The sequence below is a fragment of the Triticum aestivum genome, chromosome 1B, assembly GCF_018294505.1.
Source record: "Triticum aestivum cultivar Chinese Spring chromosome 1B, IWGSC CS RefSeq v2.1, whole genome shotgun sequence".
In the NCBI taxonomy this organism is placed as follows: Eukaryota; Viridiplantae; Streptophyta; class Magnoliopsida; order Poales; family Poaceae; genus Triticum; species Triticum aestivum.
Genome location: NC_057795.1, coordinates 660,552,885 through 660,572,652, shown reverse-complemented (window position 1 = coordinate 660,572,652; position 19,768 = coordinate 660,552,885). Strand labels below are relative to the sequence as shown.

Below are 19,768 nucleotides of genomic sequence, written 5' to 3'. Positions count from 1 at the left end.
GGACAAGATCCGGCTCCTCGCTCTAAGCGGCATAAGTCTTTAAGGACTCGCAAAAAACCTCTCGAACAGCGACCGGCTCTCGCCTCATCATGACGGTCAGTTTTAGCTTTCTCCACTGAGGCATTAACCCAGCTCAACTGGGGCGCAATCGCAGTGGTTCTCCCAGTGCTACCTTAGCTGATACAACGGAACATAAGGTACCAAAACATAGGAGCCGGGCAAACCCAACTATTGACCCAAGACATGATTCGGAGCCGATGCATATAGTGCTATAAGTTCGGGGTGCCGCACTTGTGAAAGTGTTCGGACTTATCACACCATGATGCGGGAAACATAAGCCCCTGGTGTATTTTAGCCGTACCAAAGTGTACGGATGCAACATGCCGTAAATGAACATATGTATAAAAAGGAAATGCAATTATAAGCAAAAAGGTGCTGCATTGTTTATTCAAGAAAGACTGATGTAAGTGCAGAACGATACAAATGGTGCGATAAGCAAGGGATGGGACTGTTAAACATGTCCCCCTCCAGGGGTAGGCTGCCGAATGGTGCGTAAAACAGATTTAATGCTCGTAATGGAGACCACCTGGATATTTGTTGTAGCCTTTATCCTTCCCTGGCTATTGCATCGTGAGTTTGGCAGGTTTGCTGCTGGACAGGGCCTCAGACAAACGGAGTCCTGTGGGTTAAAATAAAAAGGAAAAAAAAGAACGGCACACTTGAGAGCCCCTGGTGTGGTTGAGCCGCAGTCTGGGCTTATCGTGGTCGTGCCCCTCTCCCCATGCCCATGGTATCTTCAGAGCGTAATGGTGTACGCGAAGGACCTGTTTTGATGTTTTACAGGGGCTGAGGTTGGGGCCGCACTGCTACGCGTGCTCGGAATGTGCCAGGTGGTCTTGTTGTAGGTTACTCCGGGCGCGCTTAGCTATGTCCGGCCGCTTAATGGCCGGACTCGAGAATTGCCTTAAGAGGCTGCATTGTACTTCTGCCGCGAGAGCCGCTGTATGTTCCTTCGTTCGGAGAGAACGTTCAGTGTTTCCGTTGACCGTGATGACTCCTCGAGGGCCTGGCATCTTGAGCTTGAGGTATGCGTAGTGCGGCACCGCGTTGAACTTTGCAAACGCGGTACATCCGAGGAGGGCATGATAGCCGCTGCGGAACGGAACTATGTCGAAGATTAACTCCTCGCTCCGGAAGTTATCCGGGGATCCGAAGACCACTTCCAGTGTAACTGAGCCTGTACAATTGGCTTCTACACCTGGTATGACGCCTTTAAAGGTCGTCTTGGTAGGTTTAATCCTTGAGGGGTCTATGCCCATTTTGCGCACTGTATCCTGATAAAGCAGGTTCAGGCTGTTGCCGCCGTCCATCAGGACTCTGGTGAGGTGAAATCCGTCGACGATTGGATCTAGGACCAATGCGGCGAATCCACCGTGGCGGATGCTGGTGGGGTGGTCCCTTCAGTCAAAAGTGATCGGGCAGGAGGACCATGGATTGAACTTCGGGGCAACTGGCTCCATCGCGTATACATCCCTTAGCGCACGCTTCCGCTCCCTTTTGGGTATGTGCATTGCGTATATCATGTTCACCGTCCGCACCTGTGGGGGGAAACCCTTCTGTCCTCTATTGTTCGGCGATCGGGTCTCTTCCTTGTCATCGCTATGCAGCCCCTTGTCATTGTTTTCGGCAATTAACTTGCCTGCCGCTTGAATACCGAACAGTCCCTGTTGGTGTGGTTAGCTGGCTTTTCGGGGGTGCCGTGTATCTGGCACAAGCGGTCGAGTATTCGGTCCAAATTGGACGGACCCGGAGCAGTTCTTTTGAATGGCTTTTTCCGCTGACCGGGTTTAGAGCCTCTGAATCCAGCATTGACTGTCGTATCCTCACTATTGTTGCCGTTAATGTGGCATTTGTTTTTGTTATGACGCGACCTGCCACTATGGTCCTTGATGCCCGGACTGCCAGAATTTTTGCTGAGGTTATTGCTGCATGCTAGCCAGCTGTCCTCACCCGCGCAGAAGCGGGTCATGAGTGATGTGAGGGCTGCCATGGATTTCGGCTTTTCCTGTCCCAGGTACCGGGCAAGCCACTCGTCGCGGATATTATGCTTGAAGGCCGCGAGGGCCTCCGCATCCGGACAGTCGACGATTTGGTTTTTCTTGGTTAAGAACCGTGTCCAGAATTGTCTGGCCGATTCGTCTGGCTGCTGAATTATGTGGCTTAGGTCATCAGCGTCTGGTGGTCGCACATACGTGCCTTGGAAGTTATCGAGGAATGCGGCTTCCAGGTCTTCCCAACTCCCAATTGACTCTGCTGGCAAGCTGTTAAGCCAATGCCGGGCTGGTCCTTTAAGCTTGAGGGGGAGATATTTGATGGCGTGAAGATCGTCACCGCGGGCCATGTGGATGTGAAGAAGATAGTCTTCGATCCAAACCGCGGGGTCTGTTGTGCCATCGTAAGATTCGATATTCACGGGTTTAAACCCTTCGGGGATTTGATGATCCATTACTTCATCTGTGAAGCATAGTGGGTGTGCGGCGCCTCTGTACTGGGCGATATCACGACGGAGCTCAAAAGAGCTTTGTCTGTTTTGTTCGGCCCGGCCGGACTTACTGTGTCCGGCGCGACGGTTGTCGTCACGTACCGTGGGGCGCCCACGCGATCCATAGATCGATCTTGATTGTCTTGCCTTATCCTCCAATATATCTCGCAAGTCCGGAGCGTTCCCCTGTGGCCTTGTGCTTTTCGAGCGATGCCGGGGTACGGGTCTAGTGAAGGGCCTAGAGGCCTCTCTGTCGCGACCACGGGGTGGTCGGTCAGCCGTATTGTCTCCTGGTGATGCGGGTTCATACGCTTCCTCCTCTAATCGGGGGAGCAGCTTGCGTTTAGGGTAGCTTTTGGAGGGGCGTTCGAGCTCATGCTCTTCGGCCGCGAGGACTTCAGTCCATCTGTCGGCTAGCAGATCTTGATCAGCTCTAAGCTGTTGCTGCTTTTTCTTGAGGCTGTTCGCCGTGGCCATAAGCCTGCGTTTAAAACGCTCTTGTTCGACGGGATCCTCAGGCACGACGAATTCATCGTCGTCGAGGCTTGCCTCGTCTCCGGAGGGAGGCATATAATCCTCTACCTCTTCTTCTGCCGCTCTCTCATGAGGGCTGGCGTCTCCGTCCTCCTGCGCTGGATCTTGCTGGAGTGGGTTGTCTTCGGCACTGTCCGGTGTATTATTATCTCCGGTGCCGGAATCTTCATTCTTGCTGTGGCGGGATTTAGAGCGGCGCCGCTGACGCCGGCGCTTGGGCTGTTTCTTGGAGGGGTCATCCTCCGCTGTTCCTTCGCCATTCCCATCCTTTGGGATATCCACCATGTATATGTCATATGATGAGGTGGCTTTCCAGTGCCCGGTGGGCGCTGGTTCTTGGTCGTCTCCGGCATCGTCGTCCATACCGTCGATGTCTTCGGAGTCGTAGTCTAGCATGTCGGTTAGATCGTCGACAGCGGCTACCAAGTGGGTGGTGGGTGGGCTTTGAATTTCTTCGTCGTCCGCATCCCAACCGTCCTGACCGCAGTCCGGCCAGGGCTCTCCTGATAACGAGAGATACTTTAGCGAACTCAAGATGTCGCCGAAAGGTGAGTGTTGAAAGATGTCCGCTGCGGTGAACTCCATGATCGGCGCCCAATCGGATTCGATCGGAGGGGGCGCGGGAGGTTCGGAGTCCGGCGAGGAGTCCGGCACCTCGGAGTCACGAGCTTTATGAGGGACAAGGTCAGTGTTCGGCTCTATCGCCGTAGAGGTTGCAGCCCCCGAGGCGGTGTCTAGCCATCCGTCCTCGATCTGCGCAGCCGGCTCCGAATTGAAGATCGGAGCGGGTTCGAGTGCGGCCTCCAGGGTACTGTCCGGCTGCAGAGCTAAATCATGCTCGCCGTGACAGTGCGGCACGCTCGGCTGTGGCTCGAATCCATCGAGGATCAAGTCCCCGCGGATGTCAGCCGTGAAGTTCAAACTTCCAAATCTGACCTGACGGCCAGGGGCGTAGCTTTCGATCTGCTCCAGTTGGCCAAGCGAATTGGCCCGCAGTGCAAAGCCGCCGAATACGAAGATCTGTCCGGGGAGAAAGGTCTCACCCTGGACTGCGTCGTTGATGGTGATCGAAGAAGCCATCGAGCCTATCGGTGACGACACAGAGGTACTCTCAATGAAAGCACCAATATCGGTGTCAAAACCGGCGGATCTCGGGTAGGGGGTCCCGAACTGTGCGTCTAGGCGGATGGTAACAGGAGACAAGGGACACGATGTTTTACCCAGGTTCGGGCCCTCTTGATGGAGGTAAAACCATACGTCCTGCTTGATTAATATTGATGATGTGCGTTACAAGAGTAGATCTACCACGAGATCAAGGAGGCTAAACCCTAGAAGCTAGCCTATGGTATGATTGTTATTCGTCCTATGGACTAAAGTCATCCGGTTTATATAGACACCGGAGAGGGCTAGGGTTACACAGAGTCGGTTACAATGGTAGGAGATCTACATATCCGTATCGCCAAGCTTGCCTTCCACGCCAAGGAAAGTCCCATCCGGACACGGGACGAAGTCTTCAATCTTGTATCTTCATAGTCTTGGAGTCCGGCCGATCACGATAGTCCGGCTATCCGGACACCCCCTAGTCCGGAACTCCCTCAAAAGGCGTGAAGTCTTCACACACATGCCCGTAATGACTAGCACTCTTGGGCCACAGTCATTGTGCGTTGAACCCTTGAATCGATTTGAAAAACCTGATACCACATCTTGTTGTCCTGTACGCACGAAGAGAAATTCTAACTTCGTCGCCCCGACGAGCTGACAGAAATCTTTGTCGGGGCTCTATCTAAACCATCATGGCGGAACATGAGGAGGATCGGGGGCCAGAAGATTGAATCGAAGAAAAAACGTCGATATCCGTTCGAGGATCGTTTCTGCAAGGAGTAAAACAACTTATCTACTGCCCGGAGTCGAGGCACCAGGATTCCCTCTATGACACCGGTAGTTGGAGAGGCGGGCAGAGGGAAGGTGAATCCACGGGTTCGCCGGCGAAGATCGAGGGGAACAACTACCACTCATGGATGGTTCTAGATGATTTGGTGTGGTTATCATCTCCAACGGGATTAAGCATGTCCCCTCACCTCCGACCATTGCTCTAGTGTTGTTGGCAAAGCTTCCTACTTTCGCTTGTGGTCGTTTTTTTTTGTACTTATTCTCTCTGTTTAGGTGTCCTACTAGCGACATCATGGAGACGTAGTCATATGGAAATGAGCCCTCGGGGCCTCCTTGTCGCAGCGACGTCTTCTTCAGTGTGAGGCGTGCCCCCTGTGAGTGTGTTCTCATGGGTCTCGTTTACTTGATATCGCGGGTTATAACATCTAAAATCTCGCCATCTGATTGTTTGATATTATTCTCCTTTCTTATTAATTTTAGATACATTTTTAAAACAATTTTGTTTGTTTGTCAAAAGCATGTTCTTTTGCGGGAAAAACCTCATTTGAAGATTGCTTTTGGCATATATAAATATCTTTTGGTATTTTACCTGGCAAAATGTTTGAATTGAGCGAATATCCATTTCTGAGCCAAGGCTCATCTGCACTCGGGGAAGAGAAAATTCACAAAAAATACCAAACAAATCCAATTTTTTTTTGCAAGGAAGATAATTGGTGTGTGAGGTGCACTCCAAATTCCAGTTCATTTGGACATATGAGTAGCTCTTAGAAAAAAAAAAGACAAATTGGGTCAGAACAATACATAAACAGTAAGCTTTTCCACATGCCCTAAATTTGTCTTTTTTGCTGAGAGCTACTCAGATGTTTGAATGATCTGAATTTTCGAGGGCACCTCATGCACCAAATTATCTTCCATGCAAAAAAAATCATTTTTTGTGAATTTTTCTAGTATTTCTTTCGAATTTTCTGTTCATCGCGGGTGCAGCTGAGCCTGGGCACCGAATCGCGTCGTCCTGAATTGAGATCCTTACTAATTTTTCAGATTATTAGTTCCTCACTCTGATTTTTATTTACCGAGTTCCCTTGCTTCTTCAAGGTATTGGGTCATGTTTGGAGATTTGGATTTAAAGAAAAATCAGCGAAGAAGCAGGCGGACACTACTGACTGAGTGTGTGGCTGGGCCTGGGCTCAGTAGCGCTCACTTGGTCACACGGTCCAGTTCGGGCAAGCCACTCCACGCTCCAGGCTCCACTCCCGCCCGCACGACAGCAGCAGCAGCAGGAGCGGCGGCCTACTCACCGGCGCGGCGCGGCGCGGACGCCGGACGGAAAATCGACCATCGCCCCCGGCGCGGTCTCTCTGGTACCTTCCTCTTCCTCCCCCCGTCCGTTTTTGCTCGCTCAGGCCATCTCCTCCCCTGCTCCCGCCGTGTCCGCTGGCTATGCACGCTAAGTGTTCGACGCAATGCTTGCCGCGTTTGGGGTTGGTTGCGATGTTCGAGGAACGAGAGCATTCGATGATGATTTTGCTTCTCTGCAGGACTGATGGCAGAAGAGAAGAAACCACACTCCCAGCCACCGCCGTCGTGGTCAGGCCTCCCGCTGGACCTAGCAGGCTTGGTGCTCAGCCTGCTCCCCGTGTACGCCGACCGCGCCTGCTTTGCCGCGGTGTGCCCACAGTGGCGTGCCGCCGCGAGGCAGCTCCAGCCGCCACCGCTGCCACTGCTGGCACTCCCCGACGGCACCTTCTACAGCCTCATGTACGACAAGCCCTTCCGCTTCCCTGGTTGTGGCTTCGCTGGGTACGAGAATGTCTGTGGCAGCTGGCTCGTCTTCTCACGCGATGACGGATGCTTCATGGTCAACCCCTTCTCCCGGGCCACCGTGAGGCTCCCTGCTCTCTCAAGTGTACGACTCCGGCCTCCAAATGCGTCTGCTAAATCTAAATGGGCAGAGGGCGGAAGTGTAGAATCTGCTAACCTCTACATCACATGGATGCGTATCAATAAAGCAGACAACCTGCGCATAAGTAAGCTAATCCTGTGCTCGCCAAATCTCGTTGCTGCACTAGTTGGCATTGGACCCATCAGTCAGATTCTAATGTGCCAGCCAGGGGCCTTGTCGTGGTCAGTGCGTGCGTATGATCGGATCGAGGATTTCCAAGACATGTCATTCTACCAGGGCAAGCTGTACGCCATTGCCAAGGACGAGAACCTCCTTGTGGTGAACATCAGCCAGGACCAGAGCACCGGCGATCCACAGGTTTGTCGGATTGGACGAGTCATCGAGGGTGATTGTCCTACATGGTATGATGCTGTATTCGAGGACAACAGTTCGGCCTGCAAGAAGCTCTACCTGGTTGAATCGCGTGGGATGTTGCTGATGGTACGCAGGACGATTTGGTGTCAGTTTCCTGAACCTGGAGGGGACGGTAAAATTATGGGTGGACAGAATGAGTTCGAGGTTTTCGAGGCTGACTTTGAGCATTCACGGTGAGTCAAGGTGTCGACCGTGGGGGATGACCAAGTGCTGTTTCTGGGGCGAAGGTGCTCGAGGTCCATGTCGGTGTCGCAGTACGGGTTGCCGGGCGATCGCATCTTCTTCTTGGATGATGATGAGGATAATCGCCTAGACTATGCCTATGATGAGGAGAGCGCTTCTTTCGGCGTCTATTCCATGAGATTCCGCAGCATCGGTTCCGGTGATCCAAACATTTCCTGGAAGCGGTGCGCTGAGATGTATCTGGCAGCATGGCTCTTCCCTCAGGACCGTTGAGAGGTTGTTATACTGTTAGCCGGCCCGTTATCGCTATGCAAGCTGCTCCCTGCGGGTTATCTGACCATGCTATGGATGTTGTTGTTCGTGGTTTGGTTGTCTTACCATGCTATAGATGTTGTCGTTCTGTGGTTATCCTGCAAGCCGGGAATGCTTTGGTATAAATTATGTGAACTTGGTTACTCTGTGTAAGTGGAGTGCATCAGTACCTGTATGAACTTATTGTGGTCGTCACTACTACTACTATGGAAGCTAGCTGTTATCTGCACAAAGAGGTTTGCTGCTACTGTGGATGAATGAGTGATCTTAAAATCGTGTTGCTGCTTATCTCTGGCATGGTGGTCTCTTTCTTGGTCTTTATTGTCACCCTGTAGCTAGCAAGTTAGTTGCTCATCTTCATTCTTCAACGTCAGGTAGTTTCATGCTCAAGTTGCCAACTTGCGATGAACCTCCCTCTTTGGTCCCATGAAGGAGGGGATTGCTACAGCCAAGTGCCATACAGATACAAGACATGGCGCCGAATGTGTTCAAGGCCTTGCTGAATTTCGTCTACACCGACTCGATGCCCAAGATGGGAGGTGGAAGGGGAAGCAGGGGAAGTCGGCGCTGAGGTTACGTGGCTGCGACACTTGCTTGCCGCGGCGGATAGGCTTGATACTGTGACTCTTGTTCCTGGAATGTCTCACTATATTGGTACCGTGTGTAAATCTCATGTTCATTGATCAAGCAATCCCCGGCCAGGGAAAATGCAGAACCGAGGGTTGTTTTCTATCTACTCTCACTGTAAGCTGTTCAATCTGCAGCTTCGGCTAACGAGTTACCAAGACACAATCCCATTCCCAAGCACACATGAACTGTACAGATAGGTGTTGCATTTGCCCAAGCGAGCTCCCATATATCGTCATGCTACGGCATCACGGCCACCTCCTTGTGGTCGTTGGCCGGGTACGACGGAGACTCCTCGGACGTCTCCGTCTCCGACCGCCGCTCGTCGCCAGCGGCCGCCTCTTCTTGCCGGACGACGTGGTTCCACCTGTCCTGGAGGAGGTAGACGAGCGCCACGGCGGAGACCTCGGCGGTGAGGAGCGCCGTCCAGAGCCCGACGCTCCTGCCGGTCCTCTCCCGGTACGTGTGGAGGCCGATGTAGACGTTGGCCACCCCGACCACGCACACCGCCAACCCCAGCAGCCAGTGCGCCAGGTACCACACGCTCCTCGCCTTCACGCCCCTGAAAAGAAGACATCACAAACCTCCATTCAGTCAGGGAGCACACAAATTTCAGTCAGGACTCAGGACTGAACTTTGGTCGAATGTATGCGTCAGTCAAGCTAACCACCTGTCGGGCCTGAGGAAGCCGATGAGCGGCTGGAGCCAGACGAGGCCGTAGAGGGCGACCCCGATCCTCTGGTGGGTGTTGTTGAACGCGTTCTCGAAGTTGGTGATCGACAGCGCCGCCGCAGCGGTGGCCAGGGCCACGCCGGCGACCTGCGCGGCGACGTGGCAGTAGAAGAGGACCCTGACGGCCTTGGCGCTCTTCACGTTGCTCGAGAACCTGATCAGCAGCACGCCGATCGGCATCAGGAAGCCGACGGACGACCAGAGCAGGAAGGCGTGGAGCTTGAGCTGCAGCGACAGCTTGGGCGTCAGCTGCAAAAAAAGAGCAGTTCATCCAAGTGTAAGTTTGCAGTCAGCCAGATTCTTGCAGAAAGAATCTCTGAAACTTACTGACAGGGGAGAAAAGGAGAACTTCACAATCATTTTACCTCCAATGGCTGAACGATCTTGTAGCTTTGGTTCAGACCCTCGAGGCTATCTGAAGCGCCATGGATTGAGCTTGCAAGCAAGAGAATCACAAATCCTGACACTGCAGGAAGCAGTCTTTGTCTTCCAAACAGTAGCATTGATGCTGCTGATTCAGTCTCACTCGGACCTCGGCAAGAACAAACACCTCCAAGAAGATCGAAAAGAGCAAGCAACTGGACCTCTTGAGCAGCAAAAGATGAAACCGAAAAAAGATCGATCGATGCCAGCAATGGAAGAAGGAACAAGCAACTGAACTGAACCTTTGAACAGAAAAAACAAGACGCGCGTACGTACGCCAGCAATGGCAGAAGGAGAAGAAGATGAATGAACAGGACAAGCTTCAAGTCTCTGCTCTCTCTCCCGCTACCACCTCATGCTACTAAACCCATCCAAGCCATTCCTTTCTTGCAAAGCTCCCCCTCACCTTAAATACCAGGGCATTTGAACAAGAGAAAAAGAAACCAAGACTGAACTAAACAATGCGCGCAGAGACCAATCGACGCCGGCGAACCGCCAACCCTCGGCGTGATGCGACGACCGACCGAAGAAACTTGCGGGGGAATGCAAGAATCTGACTTGCAAGTTCAGGAACGCAAGATTTAGCCGGTCCAAGAGGATAACTTGGGAGGGGCGTCCTATGCTAGCTACCACCTATCTCTCCTTTAGCAAGCCGGATGAAATGATTTGGGCATCAGAGGCCGCTTTTGCCGCCTAGCAGCAACCGTGGTGTAGCACGGTGGACTTCTGGGGAATTGGGATGGAATAAGATGGGATATGAGCAGGGCTGGGCGTGCTTTTGAGCACATTTTTTGGCCTTTTACAGCTCTGAGGGTATGATATGATGGAGTGGAAGGGTGGCTTTTGTGGTGGTGGTGGTGGTGGAGCTGCAGGAAGCACCCAAACAGCGAGATATTGTTGGATGCTGCATCGGCATCTAGTGAGGAATTTTTCTTTGCAGAAAGCAAATTTGGAAAAAAGCTGGGTGTTGTTCAACTGCGCCATTGAGTTTGTTTGGCAAAGTTGATCGTGTCTTTTGATCAAGATCAGCGCAACTCGGCGCAAAGGCATCTGCTGCTTTTGTTTTTGTCATGGCATTTTTTGCTTTAGTTTTGTGTTCCTTTTATGTTTTCTGATGAATAGCAGAATAGGCGACGTCATGGCTTTGCTTATTGACACCATTCACACACATGTGTACACTCTACACAATCGACAACAAAATACGTGCATCTCCTACTGTTTGTGTTGTTCCTACAAAAATTTAAGTTCACTGATTCTGTTGACATGACCCTGCAGATACAACCATTTCATCGGATTAAGAGCGCACGCCACCGTGAAGTTTGATCTCCCCGATTGTACTGTCGGAATTTGAACTGGAGAGGACAAGTGCATTCAAGATCATCTGCTGCCCATTTGCTTCCGACGTCGCGACAAAAAGGCCGGATCGAGATCTTGGCATCGGAGCAGTTCTTCAGGTTGCTTAAACAGCGGGCTAATGCTGAAAAGACCACCATCAGCGCCGCAAACCGAACCGTTGCCTGGCAGGAGCTAGTGAGTTCTAGGTCCAGCCATCCCCTCCCTTTGTCGTGTCAGCTGGTCTCCCAACGACTCCATTGCTAGCTAACCTACCTAGCTCCTTCTCCACATCCGTCCATGGCGATCCATTCGTGCGAGATGCCTGGCTGTCTGATGAGGAGGAGCCATCGTGCGTACGTGGATCACCTTTGGCTTTAGGCAGGTCGATCATGTGACCGGTTTTGCATGGAGATTAGATTAAAGAAGGATTAAAGCAAAAGCTTTGATCAGGAGGGGTTGAAAAGGATTCGCTGACAATGGAAGCTGCTGCATGGCCAAAAGGCTCGTGCTAGTTGCTAATGGAAGGGTCTGTTAGTGAGTCCCTGTCAGTCACAGACAAAGCGTATATACGCGGTCCTGCTTGACGGAGAATTTCGCTGCCCTAACCAAGCGGAAAGCGGCGACGTACGTACTCTTGCACCATCCTAATCCTATCGGTATCGGATATCAGATCCACTGATAGCCGGATGATGGGGCTCGGTTTACGTACGCTCGAGATATAGCAGGAGCACTCGATGTTTTATTAACAAAAAATGACACTGTGAGCAAATTTATACTCGCTCCTCCGTCTCATAATATAGTATCTTATATATACTCCCTCGGTTCACTTTTATAAGTCGTTTGTTTCAGACAACTCAAAATGGGCTGCTTTGCACATTGTCTGGAATGTCTTCAACGTCTCATAAAAATGAAGAGAGTGAGTAGATTAAGATAGAATGATGGCTTGTCTTGATCTCTTGTGTACTGAAATGAATAATGAGCAACCGACCGACCATCTTGGCCTTCTTTTCAGCCTTTTCTCCAAAGTAGAAGCACATCATTACATTAGTCCTCTCCTCTCAAAGCAAATGATACCTTAGCTAGATAGCTTAGGCTGCTAAGAATCCAGCAGGCAACCAACGGTGCACGTAACCTGCCACGGTTCGTTCAGGCTGATGAGAAGAAAATTTCAGACAGGACAGGCACATGATGGAGAGGCTATGTACGAGTTCCATTGTTTTTCTGCGAGTGCACTCATTACGCCATGGGCCAGCGCGCGCACACACACGAAGTCCATGGCACAAAAACTGGTGTTGAATAAAGCATGGCGGCTTGGGCCCTGGGGAGCAGCCTTGCATCCTCCATGCCACACTGAGCTTTCTAAAATTCTAGTAACAAATACTCGAGCTTCATCAGCTTACCATGCGTGATTTGAAGGCACTGTTACACGGGCGCGAGGCTGGTTATTTGGAAGAACTGTGCCCCGCCGAAATGCAAAAAATAAAAAATTGCTTGGTTTCTTTTTCCGTATAGAGTTTGGGCGGTGGATCGACTCCAAAGAATTGATTGGCCAAATTGTGGCCATTGTCATCTACTCCCTTCGTCTCATAATGGAAGACTTTTTTGACACTGCACTAGTGCCAGAAAACGTTTTACATCATTGGACAGAGGGAGTATGTAGGAGGGAGCTAGAGGCCGCCGCCCACATTCTCTTCAAGTGTCGCCTCTCCATCGGTCCATCCGTACATGGTCTATGATTTGAGATTGGCTAGGCCTCACAAGCTTGAGCATTCACACTTGGGCAAACCACAACTCTGTCTTGGAATTGTGTTGTTTCGTGACTTACCCCCTAGGCCACCTGGGCAAAAGCCATGGCATATTTAGTCATGCTAGTCTCTTGGGAGATTTGGAACCAAAGATATGTCTAGGTGTTCCAGAATAACTCTACAAATCCACCGCCTACTATTATTTGCCAAGATAAACGAAGCCAGAGAAAAACTTCCCCCCCCTCACCGAGTCGTTCCGAGCAAGAGGCCCGGGGGCGTCCCATCGAGCCCTTGTCCTCCCCGTCGTCACCTCCCCCTCTGCTGTGGCCGGCGGCTGAGCCCTTCCCTCCCAAAGCGTTGGGTGGCTCATTATTTTCTTTCTCCCTAGGGGATGTGATATTCCTGCATTGGCGACGTGGTGCAGTGACAGGCAGGCTCCACTCGCTTTTCTCCTACAATGCTCGACGACAGAGTTAGAGGTGACTAGTCGCCGACGCAGGTGGTTGATTGGCATAGGCCGACATGGGTCTTGGCGCCTAATGCTGCGAAAGCTCCTTTGGTCGTCATCGATGGTGGAGTCAGAGTCGTTGCCTCACAGAAGAGTGACTACGATTACACCAGATGACAATCTCGATGACGGGTTTCTCCTACACTACGCGTCTTTGAGGGCCTGCTGTTACGGTTTTTGATTGTTTTTTCGCTAATTAACCTGACAACTCTCTTCTTCCTCTTTAATTGAATGAAGGCCCTCCATGAGCCCGGGGCCGACTTCATCAAAAAAGAAAATAAGGTCGGAGAGTGGTCCACTGCTGGGGCCAAGCACTTGAGTTGCATCATGCCGTGAGAGTAAGCACTTGCTGTTTACACCGCCTTTGGGTTTTGTTACTTTCATGTCTAAACTTCTTTCTTAATCGATGAAAAAAGTGGCAAAGCTTTTGCCCTTGTTCTTTTTCACTATCATCTGAATTTTTCATGTTTAAGACAGAGAGAACAAGTACATTTGCAGCCCATTTGCATGCGATGTCGGTTGCGACGAAAACCTACCTGAGATCCAGATCTTGGCAGTGGAGCGGCTCAAATTACTTAAACAGCGGGCTAAGAGCAACTCTAACAGACCCCGCAGAAGTGGCAAACCCGCAAAATTCGGGCGTGTATACGGGCTCGGCCCAATTTTCTGGCCAGAACAGAGTCCGTATACTCGCCCGGCCCGTAAATTTTTTTTACTGCGGCCCACAACCCCCCCCCCCCGGGGGACTAGTATATCTACGGGTTCGCGGCGCATTTGCGGGTCGAAACCCTATTCCCCCTCCGCCGCGTCTCTCCGCAATTCCCCACTCCACTCCTCACATTTCTCGCCGCCGGTGAGCCGCATTCCACCTCCAGCCGCCATGTGGGGCCGCATGTGGAGCTCCGGCAGCAGCTCCGGGAGTAGATTCAGCGGCGGCGACCCCGAGCGCGAGCGGTGTGTCCGCTCGGACGGACGAGGAAGCGCGGGGCAAGGAAGTGGACGAACCGGGGCCTCTCACCGCCGGCGAGCTTCTGTGTCCGCGAGACAGAGGTATACGACCGTAGGCACGGGCGTACGCCCTCCTCCACCGCGGGCTCGTCCTCCAGCGTGAGATCTTCCCACACTGCGAGATCTTCCTCTTCCGGCACGAGCCTTCTCCTCGTGAAGAGAGAGTGGTCGGAGGAGCCGAAGGAGATCGAGGTCGTCGCCGTCAAGCAGGAGCCCGAGGAGATTGTGCACTGCGGTGTCGTCGGGTCCGACGACTTCGTCGCCGATGACGACGCGGTCGCGGCCGTCATTGCCGAACGCAGCTTGCGCGAGGAGGCGGAGCATCGGCGCCACCAGGAGGAGCTCGACGACCTCGTGTTCTAGCAGGCGGTCGTGGCGAACCTTCTCGCCAAGGAAAAGGACGACGAGTGGCGGCGCATCCGCGAGGAGCAGAAGCAGAAGTACATCGACCTCGGCAGCTCCGACGAGGAGGATTGAGCTCCTCCACCGCGTCGTCCATGGCTGCGAGCTCACCGCCGTGAGATCCCCACCCCCTCTAGTACTAGTAGTGAATGTAGTATGTCGTATGAATTAAAGTTTGTAATGAATTAGTGCTTGAGCATGTAGTACATGTATGTGATGAACTACTACGGTTGCAATTTCTCCCTGTTAAACATTGTAGCCACGGTGTTGTATAAACCGTGCGTGCGTGCGTGTTGTAATCTTGGGGAATAGGTTAGGTATTGAGATAAGATCCTGGTAGTTAGTTTAAGCGATCTATCTCTACCTAACCTAAACCCTAACTTGTTCTGTACTCCTGTTGTCGCGCCGTCTTGGCTATATTAACACGCAGCGCGCCCCTGCAGATGCATGCGCTTCAGCACCGCGTTTACATGGTATACAGAGCCTAATTCTTCCATACGTCTAGATCATGTCGTCTTCCTCTTCCTCCCACGCCATGGCCATGCCTTCCCTCGCCTCCCTCGGCCACACCATCACCGAAAAGCTTACCCGCGAAAATTTTCTGGTGTGGAAGACTCAAGTGCTCCCGCACATTAGGGCCGCGGCGATGACGGGCTATCTTGACGGCTCGATCAAGGAGCCCGCCGCTGTCATCGTCATCGAGAAGGATAATGCTGGGAAGAAGGAGATCACCAAGACGCCCAACCTAGAACACGCGATCTGGGTCACCCAAGATCAGCAGGTGCTTACTTTTTTGCTAGCCTCTCTATCCCGCGAGGTTCTGATGCAGGTTTCCAACCACACCACCGCCGCGGGAGTCTGGCATGCCCTGGTGGAGAGCTTCTCTGCCCAGTCTCGGGCGCGCCAGATACAGCTTCATTCCACGATCGGGAACGCACGCAAGGGCGACCTCTTCGCTGCCGCCTACTTCACCAAGATGAAGGGGCTCGCCGACGAGCTAGCTGCTGCAGGAAACCCGCTTGATGAAGACGACGTCGTCTCGCACATCCTGGAGGGGCTCATGCACGAGCCTGACTACAACGGCTTCGTCACCGCCATCTCCACGCGCGCCATCACTGATCATCCGATCGGCCTCAGCGAGCTCTTCTCGCTACTGCTCGCCGCTGAGTCCCGGATCGCCGCCCAGCAAGCCGCCTACACCACCCATCACTCTGTCAACCTCGCCACAAAGGGTGGTCGAGGTGGCTATGGCGGCGGACGCGGCGGTCAGGGTGGCGGACGCGGAGGCTACAACGGGGGCAACTACAACGACAACTTGGGTGGCGGTGCGCCGCGCCAGCAAAGTGGTGACCGCGGTGAGCGTGGTGACCGCGAGCGCTGCCAAATCTGCAAGGAGGAACGCCACGGTGCGTGGCGCTGCAGGAAAAGCTACGATAAAGGCTACAACAACAATGTGCGCAACCCCGCAGGTGGTGGTGGTGGCGGCGGACGCGGCGGCGGTGGGCGTGGCGGCGGTGGGCGTGGCGGCGGCGGCGGTGGCAACCCTCGCTCCGCCAATTCTGCCCACTCGTACGGTGTAGATACTAATTGGTATCTTGACACCGGCGCTACTGATCATGTCATCGGAGAGTTGGAAAAGCTAGCTGTTCGCGATCGCTACACCGGCACCGATCAAATCCACACCGCAAGTGGGCAAGGTATGGACATAGAACACATTGGTCATTCGGTATTATCTACTCCCTCCGGTTCTCTTCAGTTAAACAACATACTCCATGCTCCTAGTGCTGACCAGAGCCTTCTTTCAGCTTATAATCTTATGAGAGATAATGATGTTTTCATTGAACTTCACCCTGATTTCTTTCTTGTCAAGGATCAGGCTACCCGGAGAACAATCCTCCAAAACAAGAGTAGGTGGGGACTGTTCCCCATGACCGGACGGCAGAGTGCTCCCCAACGCCAAGCCCTTGCTGCCATCAAACCATCCACGTCTCGATGGCACAAACGCCTAGGGCACCCAGCCTTTCCGGTAGTTCAAAAGATTCTTCGCGACTTCGATCTTCCTATTTCAAATAAACAAGATCACCTCCTAGTGTGTGATGCATGTCAGATGGCCAAGAGCCATCAGTTGCCTTATTCTCGTTCAACTAGTGAGTTCACAGCTCCTTTAGAGCTTATTTTTTCAGATGTTTGGGGTCCTGGACCCGTCTCTGTAGGAAGACAGAAATACTATGTCAGTTTTATTGATGATTTCAGCAAGTTTAGTTGGATATATTTGCTCAAGAATAAATCTGATGTCTTTGAAAAATTTCGTCTTTTCTAAGCTCATGTTGAACGTCTCTTTGATCGTAAGATCATTGCCATGCAAACCGATTGGGGTGAGGAGTACCAACGGTTGAATTCTTTTTTTGAACGCATTGGCATCACACACCACGTTTCTTGCCCACATGCTCATCAACAGAACGGCTCTGCCGAGCGGAAACATAGACACATAGTAGAAGTTGGCCTTTCTCTACTCGCCCATGCATTCATGCCACTCAAGTTCTGGGATGAAGCGTTCCTCACTGCGGTCTATCTTATAAATCGCATCCCAAATAGAGTTATCAAGAACCAAACCCCTCTAGAACGACTCTTCGGCACCAAGCCCAACTACTCCTTTCTTCGTATCTTTGGGTGTGCCGTTTGGCCAAACTTGCGCCCGTTCAATAAGCACAAACTTGAGTTTAGATCCAAACAATGTGCCTTCCTAGGGTACAGTACTCTCCATAAGGGCTACAAGTGTCTTGATATCTCCTCTGGTCGTGTCTATGTCTCCCGTGACATTGTCTTTGATGAGCAAAATTTTCCCTTTGCAAGCCTTCACTCCAACGCCGGTGCCCAACTCCGCAAAGAACTGCTTCTCCTACCTTCTCATCTCCTGCCATCTCCTATCTTTGCTCACGGGGGAGCTGATTTTGCTGCTGACAATGTGTCCGTGTCTAATGCTAATGCCCATGCTGAAAGTGTGCAGGAAACGGAGCAGCCAAATACTGAGAATTTTGGTGAAAATTCCTATGATTTTATGCAGGAAAATAGCAACTTGCATGCAGCAGCCGCAGAAGATCCTCATGTGGCCTCGGGATTTGCCGCGCCAGGCGAATCGGCCACGGGATCGGTGCCCGCAGCAGCCACAGGCGAATCCACCGCGGGATCCGCACCCGCAGCGCCAGGCGAATCTACACCGGGCTCCGCATCCACTGGCGGGCGCCCTGATTGGCTGCCTCCGCGTGGGCCTGCGTCGGGTGGTGTGCGGTCCCCGAGCGGACCGACCGGGCATGGCCCCAGTGTCGCCCACGAGGCGGGGCGTGTGGCTCCTGGCGCGGCACGCATCCCCTCCACACCTGTGCCCAACCCGGAACTGCCAAGTGGCAGCGTCTCCTTGGCTGCCACACCAGATCCTCCAGATTCGCTGCAGACAGAGGATTTGGGATCTTCTGAATCTGATTCTGCTGTTTCCTCCACACATAATCATCTTCAAATACAGCAAGCTCGACCAGCTCCTCCTCCTCCTGCCCGATCACATACTCGATCCTAGAGTGGTATTGCAAAACCCAAGGTATATAATGATGGTTGTGTTCGTTGGGGCTCTTTCTGTGCCACAGGTGAACCGAAGAACCTCCATGATGCTCTTGATGATCCCAAGTGGAGGCATGCTATGGATGAAGAATTTTCAGCGCTTATAGCAAACAAGACATGGCACTTGGTGGCGCCGGTCTGAGGGAGAAACGTGATTGACTGCAAATGGGTGTATAAGGTAAAACGCAAATCTGATGGAACGATAGACCGATATAAGGCACGTCTTGTGGCCAAAGGCTTTAAGCAAAGGTATGGAATTGATTATGAGGATACCTTTAGCCCTGTGGTAAAAGCTGCTACTATTCGCTTGATCCTTTCTGTTGCAATATCTAGCAATTGGTGCATACGACAACTAGATGTAAAGAACGCGTTTTTGCATGGTGTTCTGGAAGAAGAAGTGTATATGAAGCAGCCTCCTGGGTATGAAAGTTCAGCTTTGCCACAGCATGTTTGCAAACTTGATAAAGCAATCTATGGTTTGAAACAAGCACCTAGAGCGTGGTATTATCGTTTGTACTCCAAGTTACAGTCCCTTGGTTTTGCTGCATCTAAAGGAGATACCTCACTGTTCTTTTATCATCGACATGGCATCACTATTTTCATGCTTATTTACGTTGATGATATCATTGTCACCAGCTCTTCCTCTCGAGCAGTTGAAGCTCTCCTTCAGGATCTCCGCATGGACTTTGCGCTCAAGGATTTGGGTGGTGGCATTCTTTTATCTCAGGAAAAATATGTGCATGACATCCTTGAGCGAGTGGGCATGAAAGGATGTAAACCTTCTTCAACTCCATTGTCTACGTCAGAGAAGCTGTCTCTTCATGATGGAGAGATGCTTGGAGCCGCGGACTCAACCAGATACAGAAGTGTTGTAGGAGCATTGCAGTATTTGACTTTGACCAGACCAGATATCTGTTTTTCAGTAAGCAAAGTTTGCCAGTTTTTGCATGCACCTACCAGTACTCATTGGACAGCAGTCAAACGAATACTTCGTTATCTCCAAGCAACCAAGAGTCATGGTCTTAAACTTGCTAAGTCAGATTCTACACTCGTCAGTGCTTTTTCAGATGCAGACTGGGCAGGCTGTCCTGGCGATCGGCGATCCATTGGAGGCTTTGCGGTTTTCTTTGGAAGTAACCTAATTTCTTGGAGTGCACGCAAGCAAGCTACTGTGTCTCGGTCAAGTACAGAAGCTGAGTATAAAGCCCTAGCTAATGCCACTGCTGAAATTATTTGGGTACATAATTTACTGACAGAGTTGGGTATTCGTCATTCGCCTGCAGCTTCTCTTTGGTGTGACAACCTTGGAGCTACTTATCTCTCTGCCAATCCTGTTTTTCATGCAAGGACAAAGCATATTGAGATTGATTATCACTTTGTTCGTGAAAGAGTTGCAAACAAGCTTTTAAACATTCGGTTTGTGCCTACTGGTGATCAAGTGGCAGATGGCTTTACCAAGCCATTATCATTGCGGCAGCTGGAGGCCTTTCGACACAATCTCAATTTGGATAGTTGTGATTGAGGGGGAGTGTTAAACATTGTAGCCACGGTGTTGTATAAACCGTGCGTGCGTGTGTGTTGTAATCTTGAGGAATAGG

General features: G+C 51.8%; 1 protein-coding gene and 1 pseudogene across 1 annotated transcript; one reads left to right on the top strand and one right to left on the bottom strand.

The window, feature by feature from the left end:
• The first annotated feature begins 6,184 nt into the window (after window positions 1-6,184).
• On the top strand, window positions 6,185-8,011 carry LOC123146098 (uncharacterized; annotated as a pseudogene).
• Window positions 8,012-8,408: 397 nt separating this feature from the next.
• Window positions 8,409-10,381, bottom strand: LOC123146110 (cytochrome b561 domain-containing protein At2g30890). Its single transcript, XM_044565695.1, has 3 exons — window positions 9,503-10,381; window positions 9,076-9,386; window positions 8,409-8,967 (listed from the first exon to the last, which is right to left on the bottom strand). Exons 1-3 carry the CDS (start codon window positions 9,638-9,640, stop codon window positions 8,646-8,648), a joined length of 771 nt encoding a protein of 256 aa, XP_044421630.1. The 5' UTR covers window positions 9,641-10,381; the 3' UTR covers window positions 8,409-8,645.
• Window positions 10,382-19,768: the final 9,387 nt, after the last annotated feature.

Bases quoted from the DNA above. Each gene is read 5' to 3' on its own strand.
- LOC123146110 (XM_044565695.1), bottom strand. From the start codon at position 9,640: ATGCTACTGTTTGGAAGACAAAGACTGCTTCCTGCAGTGTCAGGATTT. The intron at 9,387-9,502 runs GTAAAATGATTG...CTTTTTTTGCAG, and splicing joins AGATCGTTCAGCCATTGGAG to CTGACGCCCAAGCTGTCGCT. The intron at 8,968-9,075 runs GTGGTTAGCTTG...TCTTCTTTTCAG, and splicing joins GGCTTCCTCAGGCCCGACAG to GGGCGTGAAGGCGAGGAGCG.